Genomic DNA, 26082 nt, shown 5'->3' on the forward strand with positions numbered 1-26082 from the left:
AGTGGTCCATCTATGGCCAATAGTTTCTTGTTAGTGTTCTTCTGCATTACAGTTACCATATTTATTTTTCTATATGCAGTTGTCTGAAAAATGATAAAATTGTAATCCAGTCTTGCTGGCTCACACATGGAAAAGTTAACAAACAATTATCATCTGCAGGGAAGTTGGATGGTGTTTCTCATGGTTGTAATATTATATACTTTGCTATGACCATTTAGTAGCATGCATGTCGGGCTGCAGCCTGACTGCTATAAATAAATACTGTAAGTATGTACAGTATATAGTGGGCTGATGTATCCAAGAGTTATAAAACTTTGGTTTTATATGGCGAATGATATTTTGCAGTCCACCTGATTAACAATTTGTGGATCACACTTTGAGAACCAGCTGCCAACATGGTTTAACCATTGTAGCATTTTAACTAATTACATTAATTAATTGATCAAATAATCAATTAATCAATTAATTAATGAAGCTAATTAAATTAGTAAAACATTATCAGAGAGACTCATCACTTGCCATGTGCTTGGGTGATTGGTACCCAAGCTGAATTTATGTTTCTACTGCCCTTCTCCTTACAAAATCACCAGAAGCACTGTTTTGGCTGTGGGGGAAAACCTGGCAAGTCTTGCAATATAATCCAGGTACAGAATTTTATAAGCATGTGTTTCTCTTTTGAGCCAGTGTAACTTTCATTTTTCAATTGCTGATAGACTGACCTTTTATATAATTATGGGCTGCTGTTTTGGTGTATTGTGTTATATTTTTTCAGTTTGCATTTTAAGCTATAAACAAAATAATAATTTTTTTTTCTTGCTGGGCCAGTTTTCTAAATATATTTTTATGTGTTATTTTCCTTCATATCTACTTAATGTTACTGTTCAGCCTTTATTTTCCATTATTTAAATTTTTGTTTAAAATGTTGATCTTTTTTGTAATGAATCGAAGTTTATTCTAGAGACTTTTATAATGAATTTTGCAGAAAGAAAAGGAAAGGACTTCAGAATTTAAAAGACATGTGCAACATCTAATAAATAGATCAAAGACGATCGTACAGCTGAAACCTCGTAGCCCAGAATATAAAATCACCAGTCCTGTCATCCTTAAGGCTCTATGTGACTTCAAACTGGAGCAGGTAAGCCTGTAAAAGTTCTGAGATACTGGAAATATGGTGATTTCATTATGTTGATGTGACTTGACTTTAAGGGCATATGTCATTTTATGTAGTCTCTTATATGTGAGGGATTTAAAAAAAATAAATTTTATAAAATTTCAAAAATATGCATTACAGAAGAGGTATTATAACAGTCAAACGCACATTGCTATAAACAAAAAGAAAAAAAAAGCAGAAAAAGAAATCACAAGCAATCCTGTAAGTCACAGAAAGAGTTAAGTTTTGATAATCTTATACCTTAAAATACAGAGCTAAATTATTTTGTGATCAACGGGGGTGCTACAGAGCACCAAACCTCAAACACGAATACACAGACAAGTCCCAAGTTCAAACAAAGGTTTTTATTTTAAAGAAATACCTCCATACAGCAACTAGAAGTACTCTTCTTCTGTCTTATCTCTTTCTAGACACGGACCCCAACAGGGCTGTGCTACTGGACTACAATTCAAAATAAAAAAATAAATAGGGCGGCACGGTGGTGCAGTGGGTAGCGCTGCTGCCTCGCAGTTAGAAGACCCGGGTTCACTTCCCGGGTCCTCCCTGTGTAGAGTTTGCATGTACTCCCCCTGCCTGCGTTGGTTTCCTCCGCGTACTCCGGTTTCCTCCTACAGTCCAAAAACATGCAGTTTAGGTGCATTGGCGATTCTCAATTGTCCCTAGTGTGTGCTTGGTGTGTGTGTGCCCGGCAGTGGGCTGGTGCCCTGCCTGGGGTTTGTTTCCTACCTTGCACCCTGTGTTGGCAAGGATTGGCTCCTGCAGACCCCTGTGACCCTGTAGTTAGGATATAGCAGATTGGATAATTGATGGATAAATAAATAAATAATATATGAAATTATAGATGACATTGAGGCTGTCTCAATCTCAAAAGGCCTTTGGGAAAATGTGTTGCCCCCCACCTGTCCACTTCCTTTACAGTCGCTTGCTATCTGGTGCTACGTTGAAAGTGGCAAGAAGGGAAATGCTGGCAAAGTTTGTCGGCTAGGGATTAAAAGGGACGCTTCGGTGGTCGTAGGACGGGAAAGGATGTAAGTGAATACGCATGTGAGAGGTTAGCTTGCTTATATAAAGAAATGCGTGCACACATGACGGAAAATGGGTGACTAGGTCCTTTAATAGCTGAAAATGGGACAAGATTATAAAAACACTGCAAGAACTGGGTATATTGTCAGTTGAAGATAAGAGAGGCAGACACAGTTCCGGTAGACATTGAAGTAATATGGATGTAAGCATGTTTTGCTGGATAAAATGGGCTGAGATTCCTTTGAAACCACAATCTGCTGCTATTATTACAGACCTGGATTCATCTGGCACGTCTTCATTCACAACATGTAAAGCACAGTCACATTAACCATATTAAATTAACATATTTAGGGGTTACATAAAAAAAATTTTTTTTTAAAAATTACTGGTTCCTGCCTTGCGCCCTGTGTTGGTTGGGATTGGCTCCAGCAGACCCCCGTAACCCTGTGTTCGGATTCAGTGGGTCGGAAAATGGATGGATGGATGGATGAAAAAAAAAATTTCATCACAGAAATTTTTAACATGTTATTCATATGCATTAACAGCGATTAACACTAGAATTACCAGAGTCTACGAAAAAACTCGTAGATCCGGCCCACCTTAAATCGCTTCTTAATCCGTTCACACCTCTCCGCCGGCGTCTTTTGTCCTCTAAATGTGCTGATAAAAGACAAGCTGCCAGCAGCCGGCTATTCTATCCCCCCTCCGACTTAGAACGTGAATGCACTTTTCCCAGCTCATGCCTTGATTGATTGTCTGGGAGTGAACTGGAGTTTTAGAGTTGAAATAATACGATCGTTATTTGGAACACACGCATTCCATGTGTGTACCGTTTCTACAGTAATCTGTGTAAACACACTGTTAAAACAGAAACTTTTTCATATTTTAGTAATAAATGTTACAAAATGTAGGCATAAACTATAGAATGTGTAAAGCCCGAGTTCCTAAGATCAAATAAACACTTCCACAAAACCTTCACACACCATACAACAGCTTCTGTGGTGTAGCGCGCTAAGATTTGCCTCTCAGAGTGAGTAGCTTTTCTCTGCCTCACAAACATGAGTTCAATTCCACGCTGGGGATAAAGTGTTACTTCTTTTTTTTCTTTTTAACCTCAAACGGACATAAAATTTGTAAATTGGTATGCACTGTCAGTTAATGAGATCGTTATATTTTCATGTGGGATGCTCCTTTTAAAATATTTTTTTAACAATTGACACTGCAATTAACATGAACAACTGTCCTTATAACTTATTTTTTTCAAGATCCATAACACACAGACAGACAGAGCACTGCGTAATACAGAGACAGACAGGCAGAGATATACAAATAAACAGGGAAGGCACATGTACTGAAAGAAAAAAAAAATCAACATGTGCGTTGTTCCTGCAGCACTGAATAAGCTCATGCGCTCTAACATCACCCCTCCCCCCGATCTGGCTCTCTAAGTAACAGCGCAAGTACAGACGCAAACCGAGCGTAATCAAGAATCCTGGTTCGATCCCCACTCACTCCTATATTTGCCGTTTTCAGTAGTAAGCTGCTCTTTTTGTTAATATTATACAGTACACACATGCACTTGATTTGTGTCTGTACTTACGCTGTTACTTAGAGAGCCAGATCGGGGGGAGGGGTGATGTTAGAGCGCATGAGCTTATTCAGTGCTGCAGAAACAACGCACATGTTGATTTTTTTTTTCTTTCAGTACATGTGCCTTCCCTGTTTATTTGTATATCTCTGCCTGTCTGTCTCTGTATTACGCAGTGCTCTGTCTGTCTGTGTGTTATGGATCTTGAAAAAAATAAGTTATAAGGACAGTTGTTCATGTTAATTGCAGTGTCAATTGTTAAAAAAATATTTTAAAAGGAGCATCCCACATGAAAATATAACGATCTCATTAACTGACAGTGCATACCAATTTACAAATTTTATGTCCGTTTGAGGTTAAAAAGAAAAAAAAGAAGTAACACTTTATCCCCAGCGGGGAATTGAACTCATGTTTGTGAGGCAGAGAAAAGCTACTTGCTCTGAGAGGCAAATCTTAGCACGCTACACCACGGAAGCTGTTGTATGGTGTGTGAAGCTTTTGTGGAAGTGTTTATTTGACCTTAGGAACTCGGGTTTTACACATTCTATAGTTTATGCCTACATTTTGTAACATTTATTACTAAAATATGAAAAAGTTTCTGTTTTAACAATGTGTTTACACAGATTACTGTAGAAACGGTACACACATGGAATGCATGTGTTCCAAATAACGATCGTATTATTTCAACTCTAAAACTCCAGTTCACTCCCAGACAATCAATCAAGGCATGAGCTGGGAAAAGTGCATTCACGTTCTAAGTCGGAGAGGGGATGGAATAGCCGGCTGCTGGCAGCTTGTCTTTTATCAGCACATTTAGAGGACAAAAGACGCTGGCAGAGAGGTGTGAACGGATTAAGAAGCGATTTAAGGTGGGCCGGATCTACGAGTTTTTTCGTAGACTCTGGTAATTCTAGTGTTAATCAGCAGCCCTACTTTGTTGTGTTACCATGATGTATATAATTTTGCTTCTTCTTCTTCTTCTTTCGGCTGCTCTTGTTAGGGGTTGCCACAGCGGATCATCTTGTTCCATATCTTCCTATCCTATAATTCTTGGTCTGTCATACCCATCACCTGCATGTCTTCTCTCACCACAACCATAAACCTTCGCTTAGATCTTCCTCTTTTCCTTTTGCCTGGCAGCTCTATTCTTGGCATCCTTTTCTCAATATTTCCAGCATCTCTCCTCTGTACATGTCCAAACCAACGCAATCTCGCCTCTCTGACTTTGTTTCCCAACCATCCAACCTGAGCCGACCCTCTAATGTACTAATTTCTAATCCTGTTCATCTTTGTCACACCCAATGCAAATTTTAGTATCTTTAACTCTGCCACCTCCAGCTCTGTCTCCTGTTTTCTGGTCACTGCCACCGCCTCCAACCCATATAACAAAGCTGGTCTCACTACCGTCCTGTAGACCTTCTGTTTCACTCTTGCTGATAATTGTCTGTCACAAATTAATCCTAATACTCTTCTCCACAGATTCCAGCCTGCCTGCACTCTTTTTTCACCTCTCTTCCACAATCCCCGTTACTCTGTACTGTTGATCCCAAGTATTTAAACTCATCCACCTTCACCAGCTCTACTCCCTGCATCCTCACCATTCCACTGACCTTCCTCTCATTCACACACATGTATTCTGTCTGTTCCTACTGACCTTCATTCCTCTTCTCTCTAGAGTATATCTCCACCTCTCCAGGGTCTCCTCAAACTGCACCCTACTCTCACTACAGATCATAATGTCACCAGAAAACATCATAGTCCAAGGGGACTTCTGTCTAATCTCATCTGTCAACTTGTCCATCACCATTGCAAATAAGAAAGGGCTCAGAGCCAACCCCTGATATAATCCCACCTCCACTTTGAATGCATCCATCACTCCTACTACAGATCTCACCACTGTCACACTTCTCTTGTACATATCCTGTACAACTCTTACATACTTCTCTGCCACTCCCGACTTCCTCATACAATACCACAGCTCCTCCCAAAGCATCGTGTCATATGCTTTCTCCACGTCCACAAAGACACAATGCAACTCCTTTTGGCCTTCTCTAAACTTCTCCATCAACACCCTCAGAGCAAACATTGCATCTGTGGTGCTCTTTATTGGCATGAAACCATACTGCTGCTCACTAATCATCACCTCCCTTAACCTAGCTTCCACTACTCTTTCCCATAACTTCAAGCTGTGGCTAATCAATTTTATCCCCCTGTAGTTACTATAGCTCTGCACATCCCCCTTATTCTTAAAAATTGGCACCAGTACACTTCTTCTCCACTCCTCAGGCATCCTCTCACTTTCCAAGATTTCATTAAACAATTTGGGTAATAACTATACTGCCATCTCTCCTAAACAGCTCCATGCTTCCACAGATATGTCATGTGGACTGTCTTTACTTCCTCCTTGCTAACCCATTGCACTTCCTGATTCACTATCTCCACATCATCAAACCTTCTCTCTCTCTCTCTGTCTCATTCTCTTCACTCATCAGCCACACAAAGTACTCTTTCCATCCTCTCAACACACCCTCCTTGCTTGTGGGGATGTTTCCATCTTTATACTTTATGACCCTAACTTGCTGCACTTCTTTTCTAGCTCAGTCCCTCTGTCTAGCCAATCGATACTGTTCCTTTTCTCCCTCCTCAGTGTCCAACCTCTCATACAACTCATCATACGCCTTTTCTTTAGCCTTTGCCACCTCTCTCTTCACCTTGTGCCTTATCTTCTTATACTCTTGTCTACTTTCTGCATCTCTGTGACTATCCCACTTCTTCTTCGCCACCCTCTTCCTCTGTATACTCTTCTGTACTTCCCCATTCCACCACCAGGTTTCCTTTTCCTCCTTCCTCTGTCCAGATGTCATGTCAAGCACCCTCCTAGCTGTCACCATTACTACTTCTGCTGTAGTTGCCCAGCTGTCTGGTAACTCTTCACTGCCATCCAATCCCTGTCTTACCTCCTCCCTAACCTCAACCTTCTTCATTCCTGTCCTTGACACCATACCTACCCATCACCTCCTCGTCTCCTCTGTTCCCTTCACCAACATGTTCATTGAAATCTGATTCAATCACCACTTTCTGTCCCTTGGGTACACTGTCAATCACTTCATCCAACTCACGCCAGAAATCTTCTTTCTTATTCATTGCACACCCAACTTGCAGGGCATATGTACTAACAACATTCATCATCACACCTCCAATTTCCAGCTTCATAATCATTACTGTGTTTGACACTCTTTTCACTTTCAAACCACTCTTGACATACTGTTCCTTCAGAATAACCCCTACCTGATTTCTCCGCCTATCCACACCATGATAGAACAATTTGAATCCACCTCTGATCCACCTGGCTTTACTTCCCTTCCATTTAGTCTCCTGCACGCACAATATATCAACCTTCCTTTTCTCCATTGTATCGGCTAACTGTCTCTCCCCTTACCAGTCATACTGCCAACAATGAAAGTTCCTACCGTCAGTTTCACTGTCTTTACCTTCCTCTCCTCTTTCCTCTGGACATGTCCCCCAAAGCCCCCCCACCACCCCCTTCTCCTTCGTCGGCCAACAGTAGCCCAATTTCTACAAGCACCCTGTTGGCTAACCCTAGACCTGAGCAATCTGGTATGGAAATCTGTATTGTTGTCCGCATGTTGATCTGGCAAAATTTTACACCAGATGCCCTTCCTGACGTAACCCTCCCCATTCATCCGGGCTTGGGATTAGCATGAATAAACACACTGGTTTGTGCATCCCCTATGGCTGGGTTATGTATATAATTTTGCTACATTAGCAACGTTAACATTACTTTCAGCTGAACCAGTAGCATTTTAAGAGTTTGTTATATATGTGAGTTTAACTTTTGGTTTGGATATGTGCTTTCTTTTCTTAAGATGCAAATGGCAAATTTGTATATAGAATATGAATATATACTGTATACATAATTTATTAATATGTATATATACATATACTTTTGTTTGACATTATAAGCAATTATAAATTTAAATGTTTAAGTATACATTTCTGTATGAAGCATGCATTATTAGTGTCTTCACTTCTCCTTCAACTGATTATTTGCTATTGAATCATTATGATTTGTTCCCAAGTAAATGATTCTTTATTTTTTACAAGCTTCTGTACAGGCAGTTAAAAGTAGCATGTCATGATGTAAGTAAAACTTTTAACATTATGTAAAAAGCCATAGTATATTGTAATACTAATGTGTGGTAAGTTGCATTTTTAATTTTTTTGCTTTTTGGTAAATCATTGTTCCGTACTTTGTCTTCCAGAAAACAATCAACAAAGACAATGATTCTATTCTACAAGATAACTCTCAACGCAGCAAGTGGAAAGTAACAGGCCCAGGTGGACTGGAAATGGAAGTTCCTTCTGTTTGCCTTATTATTCCTCCTCCCAATCCTCTGAGTATTAACATAGCTTCCAAGTAAGAAGTCCTTTGCTTTCTGAATAATGTTTGATATAAACAATTAATACAACCTTGGTAAAACTTGAGAAGCATTTATAGGGCTAACCTCATTGGTCGTGTGCATGCACAAGAGTTATTTAAAGCCTTCTTCAATGAAAATTTTTATAGGAAATTCTTTTAAATACAGTTAATTCAATGCAGATTTTTTAAAGTAACAAACATAATAGCAAAGTACAACTCGGTCAAGAAAACCACACATCAAGTGAAATAGTATGTTCCAAAGACACTCCATGAAAAGCAGCAATCAACCCCACTCAACAAACAGGTGCAGTGTCCCATCTAAAATTACTCTTTACATAGAGTACAACAGCAAATCAGATAAAAAGTTTAAAGGGTAAATTTGGTATTTTTCAAGTCAATGTAACTTCTTCACACATTCATGGAATATATTAATGTGAAGTGTTTTTTTGTACATTTATAATATAAGGAACCATGCTATCATAAGTGATAGAAAAAGCCTTAAAACTTTCCAGATAAATAGAGACAGAGGTTTATTTCCCAGGGGGAAATTTTTTTTTTGTTTGTTTTTTACAGGACCTGTAATAAGGCGCTATATAGCGCCTGACCCAGAACAGACTCACTCAGAACTATGTGTAAAATCCAAACAAGATTTTTATTTTTGTTCAGCTGGAGGGCACGTCTTCCCCGTGAACCCCCCAGCCACAACACAGTCCCAAAGCAATTAAATGCAAAACACACAACTCTCCACCTTGGCACCACCACTCCTCCCAGGCAACCTTGTCCTCTTCCTCCCGATTCTGGCCGTTGAGTGGTAGATGCTGACCCTTTTTATAGCCCACCTGGAAGGGCTCCAGGTGCTTGATCACCTGTGTCTAATTGCACTTCCAGGCGGGACTGTATAGGTGTCCATAAAGGCTCCTGGATCCATGCAGCACCCCCTGGCGGACATCCCAGATCCCCACAGGGTTGTGGAGAACTCCATCACACCTTGGAACCCTGCAGGAAACTGAGGCACCGTCGTCAGCCAGGGATACTGCCACCAAGCGTCCCGGGGGAGGTAGCGAGACGCCCATGGTTGCTCCCCCGGAACATATGTAGAAGGGGCATCCCGGCCAGGCATGGGACCCGGCCGCCCGCCACAGACCTCTTAAAATAAATACATAAATAGTTAGTTATAAATAATATACAAACATACACTTTGGTCTGAACACTCACTAGAATGACTATAAAGCAAGAAAATTAAAAAGAAAGAAAAGTTCTGACTTGGCTGTCATAGTCATAGTGAAGCATTATGCAGACATATTGCTTTTAGTATAACGGAACTCCAGTAGCTTTTCATGACACACTTCTGCAGAATAATTCGTTGGCAGAAAGAACTCAGTGTTAGTGTGTCAGAGACAGGATGTGCAGCATTGTTCATAGTGGTACTCAGTTTTATTTTAATTCTGTCTTTTGCTACTACCTCCAGGGGTTCTAAAGTATATCCTATAAGTGAGCTTGTCCTTTTAATTAGCTTGTTGATTCGATGAACCTCTCTTGAAGCAATGTTACCAGCCCAGTAGACCACAATGGAAAAAATTGCACTGGTCATCACACATCTACAAGAACAACATTTATTTATATAGCACATTTTTAATACAGGCAATACAGCTGAAAGTGCTTTACAAGATGACAAAAAGAAAATTATCTGAAATGAAAAGCAAATAAGATTAACAATATTAAATAATAATTAACAAAGGCAAAAGGTAAGGTAAGATGGCCAGGAGGACAGAAAAAAAATCTGCAGGGATTCCAAGGCCAAAAAGACTGCCTAGCCCCCACTTGGCATTTTGCCTAACATAAATGCAAATTACTGTATATATTTGCGTATAAGTTGGGCCTTGAAACCCGAAAAATCATTCATAAAATCAGACCCCAACTTATACGCCCATTCAAAAATACGACACTTAAATTTTTTTTATTTTTTACATCTTCTTGCTTCCTCCAATCTCGCACCAGTTTCTCAGATACATCGAATTTTGTTGCAGCAGTACAGTTGCCAATTTCTTTTGCCACTTCAAAGACTTTTAATTTAAAACCAGCTTCATATATTTTTCTGATCAAACGCTCCATCGTAGATAAGGGATGTTGTTACGATAAAGGTGTATGGGGTGTGAGATACAAAAAATACTAAACAGTGCAAACATCGCTTTGGAATAGTTCAGATATTACTGTGTGGTCATGTAGGCACAATACATAGAAAAAAAGGCAGTGTGCTCCGTGGTTACTCTCTTAGGGGGGCGTTAATATATCATAAAATCTTGGACCAATAGTGTGAATTTTCCACATTTGACTTATACGACCGATATTATAAAAAAAACAGAAATTATACGGTAAAATCAAGCCTGACTTATCAACGGGAGAACTTAAAACGCGGGTATATACGGTAGTTCTCTTTGTTTTCAGGATTCACATGATAGTAATTGATGATGTTGGTCTTGTAAAATCTGATACACCCACCTTCAAACCATCAAAACAGGGTGCTTTATGTTGCCTTGGTCAGGTGGTAGTGGCGCAGATCACCACCACAGAAGAAACACTGGAAAAAACAGCCGAGAACAGTAGAGATTAGTACCGATTAGTATCAATTGCGGATCCCTAAAGAATATGATAATTCTATGCCCATATAGTCTGTAAGGAAATACAACTGTAATGTAGCTACTAAAAAGCCAGATTAAAATAATATTTTTTAGCAAATGTTTAAAATGATCCACACAACTAGCCTGGCAAATTTCTTTTGGTAACATTTTCCAGATTTTGGGTGCATAACAGCAAAAGGCTGCCTAATGACTTCTTTAAAGTTACAGAAAACGCAAAGGATGTCACTTCCCAAATTAAAGGAATGCAGTCCCTTAAGGAGAAGGAGCCTGCTCTGCCCATTATTATCTCTTTACACCAAGAAACAAACTTCTTTACCTGACTCCTATACTCTGTCTCATCCCCTTTATCTGTACACTCCATATATGAAGAATAATCTCAGAATTTCTGCAAATGGCATGACTTGTTCTTAAATTTGTATATACTGTATCCATTTTGAAGTGCCAAAGATTTTGATTTTAGAAAAAACTAGGGGGCAGGTGCTACACGCTAACCGTTTTGCGGCTCTGCTGCTTGCGAATGGGGAAGCGGATGTACAATTTAAACATTGTTATTCATTCATCCATCCATCCATTATCCAACCCGCTATATCCTAACTACAGGATCACGGGGGTCTGCTGGAGCCAATCCCAGCCAACACAGGGCGCAAGGCAGGAAACAAACCTTGGGCAGGATGCCAGCCCACCGCAGCAGATTGTTATTTTCATGTGAATTGTTACATGTGGATAATAGAACTATTTTACATTATAGCGAGTAATTAACCATAGTAAAAAATCGTAAAACATAATAAATTAAAAGAAAATTATGTTTCATGTTGCATTAGAGCAGGGGTGGGCAAAGTCATTCCTGGAGGGCCACAGTGACCGCGGGTATTTGTTCCAACCCAGTTGCTTAATTAGAAAACAATCCTTGCCAATAATTACATTTCATGGCTTGTTAGTGCTTTAACTCTGCTATGTCAAGTCATTCTCATATCCTAGATTTTTTGTCCATTCTAAGGATATCATCCAAATACTTTGAAGTGTAAAACGGATGGGATATTCTCAATCCTTCACTTTTTTCTCTTCTCTTTCTTTCCAAGTATTTAATTAAACCAAATAGTGCACGATAAATACACACAGGTGTAAAAGGGTAACAAGCAAAATGGATAACTGCTGGTTTCTTTTGTCATTTGCATCTTATTGCTAATAAGGAGCAATTAAAAACAGAGAATGCAGCTGTTTAAGAATTAATTAAGCAATAAGGGTTCAAAATCTTATTGAGGGAGATAACTAAAATGAAGCAGAAGTGTTTCTAGAGCAATAAGTGCTTATTATGCAACTGGGTTGGAACAAAAACCTGCGGCCCTCCAGGAATGACTTTGCCCACCCCTGCATTAGAGGTATTCATTGCGTTATACATTTTCGTTCTGTTTGGCTTTGAAATTAATACACAAATACTTTTTAAACTTACACTTTTACTGTAAAACTTCAGTAAAAACTATATTTGGAATTAACATTTTGTTAATATCACATGGAATTTTGATTCCGTGTTTGGACTTACATCGTGACAATGCAACGTATAACTGCTAGTGAGTAAATATCGTTTTTTTCTCTCTAATAAATAAACTGACTTTTTCTAATGTTTGTCCCTGTGATTTGTTAATTGTCAAAGCAAAAGTTCTTCTAACGGGAAACTGTGAACATTTTAATATAAATGGCATATCAAGATCTCCTTTTGTGTCTAATATTATCCGCGGAAGATATACTACATTACCTTTCTTGTCGCCTGTTCAAATTTTACATGTTAGAATTGTTCAACCAATTTTGAATACAGCTAATCTTTTCCTATTGCATAGCCCACAGAATTACCCAACAGTAATTCAGCCAGTGGAAGACCGGACAGTGTTAACAGTTGTAGATATTCTATGGAATATTGTAAGTTGATGTTTTCATCTTCCGCACCATCACCACCAACTGTTTCAGCATAGTCTATTGATATGCATTTAACCAATTTGCCGTGTAACCAATCGACAGTTTTCACGTTAATTCGTTTGACTTCATCGTTTCTCAGTGCTAGGATTGTCCGTGTACTCATTTCTTCTGTTGATAACCCTTCGGAGGGCCGGACCCCCTCTACCAACTTGAAAAAATCTCTTGGCAATAGTCTCGTCTCGTCTCAAGATTTTCTTTTATAATAGAGAGATGCCTTCTGCGTTTATGAGGCATCCTTGTGATAATGGAAGGAAGGTAGAGATAATCATTCCATTACATATTCTTGCTTCCATTTTCTCAAGGTACGGATATGTTTCTTGTTTGTTTGTGTGCTTGCAGTGGCCATGAAGTTATGAAAAGGCAATGCTGAACCCCTCCTTTTCAGCCCATTACGTTCTGTTTTATTTTACATAGCCTATGGAGTGTGATGTATGCTGGGTAGCAGTGTAGTGAAAGGAGTAAGTAGCAGTTTTGTTTTTTTGTGTACTTTGTACACATAACAATAAATCTGAACTGAAATAATTACATTGCATTGTATTATTAATAAAAGCCTTTGATTTTTTTAAAGAGCCAAGCTACTTTTGCCATTTCATATCTTTCACAAGCATGATTAAAAAAAAAACACTCAAAATAGTGTGTGTACGAGCAAGTGTAGATCAGATTGAAGCACCACAAACAATCATTTTTCTTTTAATGCGATGAGTCACTCTTGCTGACAATATGATTATAAAAGAAAAGAACACAATATTTTTGAGTGAGTAAAATCAATGACATTGATCCCAGTCAGTCTGTAAATACATGTAGACTTAATGCTGAACCTGGCACTGCAAGGCAGGAATGACAGCCCACTCTGCCTATGTTCAAACATCAGTACTGAACTTAGTAAACTTTAACATTATTAAACCTAAGTAAATCAGCATTGCTAAATTGGCCCTATAGTTTGTTTTTGTTTGTTTCTGTGTTTGTGTATTTGTATGTTTGCTCTACAATGAACTGGCACCCTTTCCGGGAATTGTTCCTGGCTTGTGTCTGATGTTTGCTTGGATAGGCTCTACACATCTGAACTGTAACCCTGCTTTAGATAAGGTGCTTAGGAAGATAGATGGTTGTATATATGGATGTACACAGGGTTTGACGTGGGGCAGTACACACTGATACCCTCTCTCCTGCAAAACCACTGGATGTATGCCTAAATTGTCTGTTCAGTTCTTGTCACTTTGTTGCCTGCTACATGGGGTTAATATTCTCTCACTTAGGCACATCAATCCAGCTGGAGCAGGCATATCCTTCTTCTAGTGAAAGAATATATGTGATTATAAGTGTGATTTTTTCCTGTTATTATTGCCTAATTGTCTACAGAGCAGAGAGAGCAAAGGTACTGCAGAATAAGATGAACGGGCAAGTTGGGAAAGATGTGAGGCTCATAGCTGGTCTCTTTTTAAAATGGCTGAATCTCACAACAACCTTTATTTCTTAAAATCTCAAAAGATGGTTGAATACTCCATGACATTTTTTGGCTTGAAAAATGTACATATTTGGTTACGTTTTAAGGCTTTTTCTATCACGCATTGACACAATATTTCATTCAATCCATTGTAAGATGCAAGAACAAAGTATTTTTAAAATTTATTTTAAAATGCTTCACTTTAGAACACAGTTTTTTGTGGCAAATTAATTTATTCAATTAAATTCAATTATATTCCATAATTGTGAAGAAATAACATTGACTTGAAAAATAAACTTATCCTTTAAGCACAGATCCTGCATGCAGGTTCTAAAAACACTTCAAAACATGCTTGAAGAGAGATTTTCATTTTTTCCAACTTGAGATAATATAAAACACGACTTTCCCACTGAATTATAGGTGATGGGTTGGAATTCTTTTACTTAATCAAAATAAGTTGTCATGCACATAGGATACAACCAATGTTTTAAAGCACACTTTTATCTCTTTTGGTACTACTCCAAATATCACTGTTAATTTGTTAGGAGTTATTTTAAATCAAAGTCTGTTTAAGAGATGTATTTTTGCCAAAATGGTGTAAGTATAGGACATTCCTTTTGCCTATCGCCTATAACATCACTCACAGTTGGATCTTGCCCTGGATACAATGGACCCAGAAAGTATTTAGACCAATTCACTTTCTACACAGTTTATTGTGTTGTTAAAATTTTAAATGGATAAATTTGCAATTTTTGCCCATCAATCTGCACTCTATAACCCATTAATCCACTGCAAAAGGTAATATAATATGTGCAGATACCTGAGTATATGTTTCAGCTCCAGAAAAGCAAAGCATTCCGTTTTTGACTGCTGAAAAGGAAAAAAAAAAAAGTTATTTTTCTATTTTATGCTATTATACAGGGTGAGCCAAAATGAGGTACCACATTTCTCAAGGTCATTGTGCGAGGTAGAAGCAGCTGAGTGGGTTGGGGTGGGGAGTCCTTTGATAGGCGATCCCTTGTAGTTTTCAGTTGGCAACATACCTTGGTCTGGTGCGCACCATGCTTTCGCTGTCGAAGCGTTCTTCAAAACCAACAAATCCATCATCACTATGCAACGTGCCCTCCAAACGCACTTCAGCATTCCTCATAATGGTGATGTCCCAAATCAGAAAACAATTCTTCAGTGGGTTGCTAAATTTAGACAGACGGCTACATTGAACAGAAAATTTCCAGGACGTCCTCACACTGTGTGAACGCCTGAAAACATCCAAGCTGTAAGGGCATCAATTTTCCAGTCTCCTAGACATTCAGCACGCAAACATGCTTCTGCCTAAGGCATTTCCAACATGTCTTTGAAGAGGATTTTACATGAGGACCTTAATTGACATCCAAAGAAAATTATGGTAGTGCAGGAACTCACTCAGTTGTGCGTGAACATTCTGCAAACTGTTCATCGAGATGCTATTGTCATGTGCAGAGGCACATTTCCATTTGAATGGTTGCGTAAATAAGAATAACCTTTGCTATTGGGCTGAAACCAACCCACGTAAACTTAATCAGAGACTGCTGCACATTGAGCGTGTTACAGTTTGGTGTGCTGTTACAAAATTTAGCATTGTAGGCCCTTACTTTTTTTGAGGATGGGGGAGCAACAGTCACCGTCACTTCAGAACGAGAGACGTTTTTGAGGCTCCAGCTGGAAGAAATGGATGTGGTGGATGCCTGGTTTCAACAGGATGGAGCAACCGCTCATACGGCGCGGAGATCCATGCAAGGTTTGCAAGAGATATTTCCGGAGAAGCTGATCTCCCTGCGCGGCAATGTCAGGTGGCCTTCATGTTCGCCTGATCTCACTCCATGCGATTTTGTGGGGCTACTTCAAGTCAAAGGTATACACACACCAACCTCAAAACCTTAAAGCCCTCAAGGATACTATTCGCCATGAAATTGCTGCTATTCCCCTTGAAATGACAGAACAAGTCATGCGAGCATTCAGAAATCGTCTCGAAGAGTGTATCATTAATGATGGCCACCACCATGAAGATATTGTGTTTAAAACACAGTGAAAAAAATCTATTTTGTATACTCTTTCTTGTGTTGTAATGAAATTAGCTTTTATCTTGTAGTGTTTTTGTAGAAAAAAACATTGGAAACGTGGTACTTCTTTTTGGCTCATCCTGTATTATTTTTAATGGGCCTTTACATTTTACATTATACTACTATACACTGTAAGATTAAAAGTAGCATTAGAGGTAGAGTTAATTGAGCAAAAGTAACCTTTTAACTCCTGAAACATTATAGGTTCATAGTGATAATAAGAATTAGGAAACAATAAACTACTGACTTTATTGAATAATTCACTAATTTGCTTATTGTACACGTGACTGATATTTTTCTCCCAGAATTGAGCAATACTACGAAGCAATTTTGACCATCTGGAATCAGCTGTTTATCAACCTCAAGAGTATAGAGTCTTGGCACTACTTGATGGCGGATATTACAACCATCAATTCCCTAACAATCAACACGGTATCTTTATTTCAATTTTATATTAATTATTATTGTTATCCTTACTCTATGTTAGTGAAATATTGTTGTGGAATTACATCAACAGAAACATTATATATATATATACTGTATATATTGTGGATATTAGGTGTCCACACTAGTGCAGAAAATACGTTAATTAGAGTGATAATAATAAGTTCATTTTATCATTTTACAAATGTGTAATATTAATTTTAACGTCATAATTTAAAGTCCTTGTGCTGTGTTTTTGGAGTACTTATTATCTCATATTCAAACCATAGTCTTGTTTCATGCTAGAGTTATGGCACAATAGTATAGACCAGTGGTTCTCAAACTCTCTCCTGGAGACCCACTGTGGCTCCAGGTTTTTGTTTCAACCAATTTCCGTTTTTCATTGAACTGTTAGCCTAATTAAGTGAGTCATTATTTCCCAGTTTCTGTGTTTTAGAGTCAATGTAAAAAATACAAACTAAGTTTGGTTGATTTTAATTAAAATGTAATAAGCAGTTATATGGGGAAGTTGTAGCTATATGGGGAATATGTAGGTTTTTTTTCAAGTAGTTAACAGTATTTTCAACCTAATTTTCATTCTGCTTTTCCAGGTGTTCTGGTTATTTAATCGATTATTTACTAATTAGCGAGTCTGACACTGAAGTTGTTGCTGCTTTCATCATCCCGGGTGTCTGCTGTGCTGGTTGCTAATTGTCACTATTAGGGTTAAATGAAGGGAGCAAACTACACAGGAAAAGGGGAAAATAACAGGAAAACAGCAAAAAAGAGTTAAGCATTTATAGCTTTAGAAAAAAAATAGAAATATTTCTAAATGTCTTATAAATGTAAAAACCATACTGGTTGTGTTTTTCTGAATGCAGAATAATGAGAAGAGTAAAAAGACCAGCTTATTAAATTAGATCAGTTGTTATCGATAATTATCAACAATTGTGAAGTTGGTTGGAACAAAAACCTGCAGCCACAGTAGATCCCCAGGATCGAACTTGGGAACCACTGGTATAGACTATAAAAGAAAACTAACGAGGACCAGTTTAATTTTACTTTTGCTCTAATTTAAGCATGCCTAGAAATACTCTTTTTTTTCCTCAAGTGATGATGGTAATGTAGTGGTTAGTGCCTAATATCTGTGTGGAGAGTGCATGATAACCTGTTAGATAATTTTTCTTCTTCCATATCCCCAACATATCTACATTTTGCTAATTGCCAATTCTAAATTGCCTTGTGTATCATATTGCCAAAATAGGGTCTGGTTTAATGTGACCCTTATTTGCATCTCAGTTCAGAAAATAGACTCTTAGATGGTGTTATGTCAATGCCATTTAGGATTGTTGATTTTTAAGAAGTGTTGCATTACATTATAAAATAGTCAGAAATTAATTAAATTATCATGGAAAAGATAAAACTATCACCTAGACCAGTCTTTCAGCTTTTGGTATAAATAGATTAAATTAATATTTAACTAGCTTTCACTATTGATTTTAAATGATCTCTACAGCTAAAAATAATTTACCCTAAGGTCCACAAATCCTTTTTTACAATTTCTAAAATTGTTCACTTTCTAAATTACATTATGTAAATTAAACACTGCAAGGCCAGGTGACAAGATTGCACAAAAGTAAAGGACACCCATAATAATTATTGTAGTTTAGCTTATCACAATAACAACAATAATGATTTTGTAACATTAATGTGGAAAGTATAGACTCAGTGCCACTGTACTCTAGTCATTTGCTGTGTATTGGAAAGTTTAAGGGTGTGGTGTGATTTCAGTGATACCAATATCAGTATGGTCTCTGACATTACTTTTTTTTATTTCAGTTTCATGTTAGTAACATGTTTCTGCTATTTACTATTGTAATAATACTTCTATTTTAGAGGTCATTTTTAGTTGAAATTTTATATATTATTGCATTTAGACAAAATCTTACATATTGATTTCTGACCAAAAATGTCGAGCTATAACCAGAGTTTTGGACATTCCACATGTTCTGAGTAAGATCGCAGCATAGCTCTATTTTTTGTCTCCCAAATAAAATTTAATTAAATAAATACATGAAAAAATGCTACTGATGTGAGGCCAAAAGAAAAGAATGTGTTACACAAACAAATTGCATAAAGTGGATTTATAAATATATTATGCCTCATTACAAACAGCTTCAGGAAGGAACTCGTAAGCAAATTAGAAATTCTTCATATGGAAAAAGAAACTGCTAGTGATGACATTAAATGTAAAAGCTTAAAATATTAAGGGAAGTTGCTAATACATTTATAAGCAAAACACTTGTTATTTATGTAAAGGAAGAATTAAAAAAATGGACTAAATGTTGCAAAAGAAAAAGGATGAGCATGTAATACAATAGAAAGTAATAACCATGCATCTTGTTCTACATTTTTTAGTTGATTGCATTTTGATATTCCTGTGCTATTCTGCCACATGGATTACTGACTTTACATTACATACGTAAATTTTTCAATAACAAACTGAGTTTTGAAAATTACTAGGCTAAATTGTATATTCTGTTTATTATCTGACGGAATATAATAAAGTCTTGTTGTTCCTGTTTCAGCTGAAGACAATGCGACCTGAAGATTATAGAAGGATTATCAAGAACTTAGAGATACACTATCAAGAATTCTTGAAGAACAGTAAAGGGTCAGAAATAATTGGAGAAGAGGATAAAAAGAAAATTCAAGCAGAATACAATGTTGTTCGTGAACACTATGATGAATTGATAGTAAATTTACCACAAGAAAGAAAAGAGGAAAATATAGTGGTTTCAAACAATGCTAATGATATTTATGGCAATGGTAAGAAAGTTGCTGCATGACTAAAGGTGTCTGTTGTACTCGTTTAATAATCAAAAAAGCACTGGATTTGTATTACTCCATTCATAACATTTATTTTGTAAAGCTTGAGTCTTTCAGAATATGTTTGTGGAGCTGTAATATTTCAACAAAAGGAAAGTGCCATACAGGGGTTCATTTCCCAAAAGTGTAATTTCTCAAAACCCCTCTTAACTAAAGAAGCATGTTAAATACTTCATAATGTATACACTTCTCAATCAATTTGTTAATTGCTGAGTGGTCCTTAAACTGGCTAACTCTTACAGCAATTATGGTGACAGATACTGAATATATAAAATTTACTCGATGACAGTTTATAAGGTTAAGTGCAACATTTACACTTAAGATTATATTGTTTTTGTGATGAAACATGAATGCATTTGTAAGATTATATTTTATAGATAAGTTTTAAATAAAGGTAATAGTTTAAACTGTTAACAATTAAACGCAGGTTTAGTGGTGGAAGGCTGTTTAAAATAAAGTTGGCCAACTGCACCCAGTATTGCCAGTATGGCTCTGACAAACCATGGCCCTTTATTAGCATAAGTAGCTTTTGAAAAACAAATGAATTTATAAATGTTTCTTTTCTTGTATGAAGTACAATTTTAGAATATAGTGTTTAATAAGAATCAGTAATAACATAAGACACACAACACTGCTTTTTATATTTAAATGTGTAAATATCATGTTTCTACAGTAAATGCTACCGTTGCAGTGATTGTTAATGAATGTTTCAAGTGTGCATGGTGATACTGTTTAGACATCTGTGCAGTACAGATTTGTTTGATAACACTTCTGGCAAAGTCTCACTCCATTCCGATCAAAATTCCATCCAGGTTCTGTCGGCTCTCTGTTGCTTCTGCAAAAAAGTTCTATCCCACTTCCAACTGCATTCCTGTTTTCTTCTCTAAAAGTCATTTGAATTGATCACATAGCCTAAGTGAATTCCCAAAAAATGGCAGGTTCTACAAGCAGAACAACACACAGCTGTGAATAAATCTGTTTAACTGCTTATTCGTTTACACAATACGGTCAGAATAGACCTGTTCCAATCATTTCCAAACAACAGACCGATAGATAGAGTGTGACCAGACATCCTCTTTCTCTTGGAGATGGTGTATTTTTGAGACAGGTCTGGATGTGTAATAGGGTGTAATAGGGTCTGCGGCAGTACAGAATTTTGTGAATGAAAGCACCTTTATATTTGTGTGTTTTTGGAAGAAAAATGACAACCCTGAAATTGTTTAAAAAGGTGCTATATAAATAAAAGTTATTATTATTATTTATTATTAAAACGTGTACTTAGAAGTTTGATATAAAGTGTTTAAATTTATTATATTTTATGACTATAAAATTAATAAAGTTAATTTTATATAAAGGTATGCATCAAGTCTTAACCACGCCAAAACCATCCTCATCTTTGAAAACCAAAGTTTGGTCACGTTAATTGGTACAGTAGATAGATAAACCTGCACTGGCATGTGTACCATTAAAACAAGCATTTAAGATATGCACTATCTATGCAAACACCATACAAGATTAGATACAGCCCCTCTCTAACTTGTCCAAAAAAATAATACTCTAACCAGCTACTAAGCACATGCACCACAATTCCTTTAATAATTTATTTGAGAACTCAGTTAAAACAGTAGTGATTAAAATTTTGATGGTAAATTATAATAGTAAACTAAGATATTTATTTATATATGGTTTGGTTTTTTTTCAAGAATACATTTAAAATTTTATAAATTTGTTGCAAAATATACTGTACATCTTTTAAACTTGTTTTATTATCACGTAAAAAGAAATTGTCCAAAAAATCACATGTAATCATTTTTTTAATAGGAATTCTGATCTCATCAACAACAGCTCAACCACAAGCAAAAGTACCAGTTTTTACTTCTGTACCATCATTAGGATCAACACCAGGATCAGCATCATCCATCCCTTCATTTTCCAACCCGCTGAATCTGAACACAGGGTCACGGGGAAAATCAGCATCAATAACAAGAAAATCTGATTATATTGGTGCAGTAGGCTCAGTAGATGTGAGGTACAGTACTGATGTAACTGATTCCTCAAGTGGCCGATCCAGCATCTCTAGCCAGCGCTTGCTGGATTTGCAGCAGTATCGACAGCGACTGGAAGTGTATGAGCTTGATATGACCAGGCATATCCACATTCCAATAGGTGGTGATATGGTGAAAGAGTGCAATCAGAGAATAACGATGATGGAGGTACAGTATACCTTTTCAACAATGCTATTTGGTTAGGATTATTTTTATACAGCAAAGCTTTTAAACACTAAAGCAGTAAAATGAGACTCAGGATCAATCTAATTTCCAGGCGCTTTTCAAATAACACAAACGTATGTGATTCAATCAAGGTAGTCAGAAACATTTAGTGACATTGACGGTCTCTTTTGACTGGTTCATTCATATTTGACATTTGTGGCATTTTGTGTATTTAGTGTGTTCATTTTCTTGCTTTACTCATAATGTACATCTGTAGACCCTGAACATTTCTGTGGATTAAATGAACTTGGGATCACATTTCTAAGAGCCATTGGTAATTAATACTTTAATCCTTAAAAATTGTACTTGTTGTAAACTGAGGTCAGACCACTTGCTATATAAGTTGTGGAATTAGGACAGAACACAACCAGTACCAATCAACTTTAATACAAATTGGATTCTTCTCAAATCGTGGGATGGCTTGTTTTACTCAAATTTATTTTTATTTTCCCTTTCACCTGCTTAGTATCTTCATGTTTTGCAGTATGATTATTAAGCAAATAATTAACTCTGTTTGTCGGTCTGTTTGTACATTTAGTAGTGCTTAACCAAAAAGGCAACCATGACCTTGAGAGTTACATAACAGAGAATAACTGTTTTCATAACTGTACATATACTGAACTTGTAGCATTATTTCAGGAAAATTGTCTACTTTCTTTTGCACCCTGCACACAGCTGTTCATTTGTGACAATTGCCTATATAGTTTTGATCACCTTGGAAATTTTCTGTCTGGGTATCTCCCCAAATTTGTAGTACTGGAAGAACTTTCTCAAGCTCTCTATATACCTTCCTATACCTGTTCTTTTACAATAACATTCCATATCATTTGAATATAGCTTTAAACTGAGTAAAAAATATTTCCTCTTTTATATAGGGAAATGAGTGCACGTAAACAGTATGAGCAATGCAGTTTCTCTGAGATATAAAGCATATACTGTATATATTGTATTTCAGAAAAAGTTACTCTTTTAAGTGGCAATGGATAAAATGCTTACTTCTGCAATTTGTTGTCAAATACCAATGTGTTACTGTGCCTTTTTTCAGGGTATCTATGGTGATTTAAGAGCTATGCAAGATGACTTTTCAAAACTAAAGGAGCAGATTTCAAGACAGCTTTCTGAAATTAAAGATCAAGATCAAAGAAGTTTTCTGGAATCAGAGCTGAAAATCATATCTAAAAGACTGGATTGCCTGAACGGCTTTACAAATTTATATGTAGAAAGGTATGTTTGTCAAGAGACAAAGGAGATAAATGGTTAAAAAAAGCTACTGTCATTTAAAGTCTATGAAGACCTACAAATGTTTAAGGTATTTTATTTTAAGAAATAAGTACCATAAAAATTCATAATGCCTGACCATAATATAAAAATCTCAGAAAATGAACATTTTTAAAACACATCATTCACAAATTTTATTTTGGAAATGTTCTGCTTCATTTCACAAATTTATATTATCCATCCATCCATCCATTTTCCAACCCGCTCCGGTTTCCTCCCACAGTCCAAAGACATGCAGGTTAGGTGGATTGGTGATTCTAAATTGGCCCTAGTGTGTGCTTGGTGTGTGGGTGTGTTTGTGTGTGTCCTGTGGTGGGTTGGCACCCTGCCCAGGATTGGTTCCCTGCCTTGTGCCCTGTGTTGGCTGGGATTGGCTCCAGCAGACCCCCGTGACCCTGTGTTCGGATTCAGCAGGTTGGAAAATGGATGGATGAATTTATATTATAAACATGATAATTTTGGTCTGTTTTAGAACATCAAAGGCAAAGGAAATATTAACTGTTTTTCCTCAAATCATTGAATTCACAGTTGTCATTAGAAATTAGATATTAGGCGCAGGAATTTTTACATTCATAGTCCGTTTACTTGGTGCTGAATCAACAGATGATAACTTACTTTGTTTCAATCTCAAATTGGATCAGTTGCATTTTACACAGCAAACTTTAAAGCAAACCAGAGTGTAACAATAAACTTCAAGTGGGCATGTTATTTATTTCTTGCATTGTGATTTAATGATTATTTCCTGGGAATATTTTATGGGGAGTTGACAAAAAGCTGTATATAATAAAAATCAATAAAAAAGAGAACCATCCAGTAAACGAAAAAGAGAAAAATATCCTGAATAATATGAGAACAGGAATGCAAAAAAAGTAGTGTTTACAGAATGTAAGTTAGAGGATAAAGTAATTTATAATATTGTTTTTGAGGAGGCGTTAATATAATTTCATTTATTGTTTACTATTGTTTATTACATTTTACTTTTTTACTTTTTACTACGTTTTATTATTCATTGGTATTTAAAATAGACAGTTGTAGTGAAATACCCAAGTAACTGATTTTCTATCTATAATAACTAAGCACCAACTGTCTTCCCCCCGCGCCCCGCATACTCTTCTATATACTATCTCTTTAAATACAATTGTTTTCTCTAACAGAGGAGCGCCCCAACACCCTTTGAGAGGCGCAGCCACAAGATAGCAGACACCCAGTGCCCAGGCACGGGGATTGGCGGAGTGCCCTAGTATTTAAAATTAAAATTAAAATAATTAAATATTTAATTGTTCATAACTTCCAAGGATTAAATATTTGTTGCTTTTTATTAATGTAGATATAATCTAACTGTTGAATTTCAGGTTTAGCAATAATGATTCTTAAGTTCCATCCATTATCCAACCTGCTATATCCTAACTACAGGGTCACGGGAGTCAATCCCAGGGTGGAAGGCAGGAAACAAACCCTGGGCAGGGCACCAGACCACTGCAGGGTGCACACACACACTAGGGACAATTTAGAATCGCCAATGCACCTAACCTGCATGTCTTTGGACTGTGGGAGGAAACCCACGCAGACACAGGGAGAACATGCAAACTCCACACAGGGAGGACCCGGGAAGCGAACCCAGGTCTCCTAACTGTAAGGCAGCAGTGATACCACTGCGCAACCGTGCTGCCCAATTCTTAATTTTTAGAAAGTAATTATCAGTCACCCACCTGTGTTTTGATTAAAAACTTGCTGTACACAGAGAATAATCAAAAAACACAGTGAGAAATGAATATGTGTTTGGCGGCAATAATGGTTCAGTGACACTTTTATTCTATAGTGAATAAATGTGTACTCAAGTTTTTCTCATCTTCATAGCTGTATTGTCTAAAGATTAAAATGATGCAATATTTCTCTGACACTTTTAATTTATTGGCAAAACGCAGCAAATACACTTCAGTTTATCACGTTCTGATGCAGCCAACTATTTTAGCCTTAGACTCAGCAGAGATATTAAATCTCCATTGGGTACTTATTGTGCTTAACACTAGAATTACCAGAGTCTACAAAAAAACTTGTAGATCCGGCCCACCTTAAAACCATTCTCACCTCTCTTTTGTCTTCTAAATGTGCCGATTAAGACGAGCAGAAAAAAGCCGGCTATTCCATCCCCCACCATTGCAAAACGTTCACTAAGTTTTCCCAGCTCATGCCTTGTTTGATTATCTGGGAGTGACTGAACTGGAGTTTTAGAGTGGAAATAATAGATCGTTATTTGGAACACACGCATTTCATGTGTGTTCCGTTTCTGCAGTAATCTGTGTAAACACATTGTTAAAACAGAAACTTTTTCATATTTTAGTAATAAATGTTACAAAATGTAGGCATAAACTATAGAAAGTGTGAAGCCTGATGGCCAAACATCAAATAAACACTTTAACAAAAGGTTCCAGGATATAACACCTTCCGTGGCGTAACGCTGAGATTTGCTGACTCAGAGCACGGCACGCCTGCTGCACTGTAGAGACCCGAGTTTGATTCCCCGCTGGGGAGGAAGTGTTTTTTTTTTTTTCTTTGTAGCCTCAAACGGACATAAAATTTGTAAATTGGTATGCACTGTAAATCGTTAAGTTTAAAATGTTGATCGCAGTTATTTCTGTTGATTAAATCATGCTTTTTTACTTAGAGTCAGAACAGGAGCTTATTCAGCTTATTCAGCTTCTGATCTGACTCTAAGTAACAGCGGCAGTATAAATCACACCCAATCTGACACTGTTCGTTTTCAAATAATATTGCATTACTTCGACGATGTTTTCTGATTGGTACTATTCACGTCATAAAATGATTTCTTCAAAACATCACATATA

At 37.0% G+C, this 26082-nt stretch overlaps 1 protein-coding gene across 4 annotated transcripts in view; it reads left to right on the forward strand.

Annotated features, from left to right (window-relative positions):
• Positions 1–26082, forward strand: part of dspa (desmoplakin a) — a 128802-nt gene that overhangs the window by 72705 nt on the left and 30015 nt on the right. For all 4 annotated transcript variants that reach the window (XM_051929074.1, XM_028803961.2, XM_028803962.2 and 1 more), the window contains exons 11-16: positions 983–1135; positions 8066–8220; positions 16682–16808; positions 19388–19628; positions 21510–21901; positions 23004–23182. In XM_051929074.1, coding sequence (XP_051785034.1) covers positions 983–1135; positions 8066–8220; positions 16682–16808; positions 19388–19628; positions 21510–21901; positions 23004–23182 — 1247 coding nt within the window. The remainder of the gene's footprint in view (positions 1–982; positions 1136–8065; positions 8221–16681; positions 16809–19387; positions 19629–21509; positions 21902–23003; positions 23183–26082) is intronic.

This window comes from Erpetoichthys calabaricus, chromosome 6 (genome assembly GCF_900747795.2).
Source record: "Erpetoichthys calabaricus chromosome 6, fErpCal1.3, whole genome shotgun sequence".
Taxonomy (NCBI): Eukaryota; Metazoa; Chordata; class Cladistia; order Polypteriformes; family Polypteridae; genus Erpetoichthys; species Erpetoichthys calabaricus.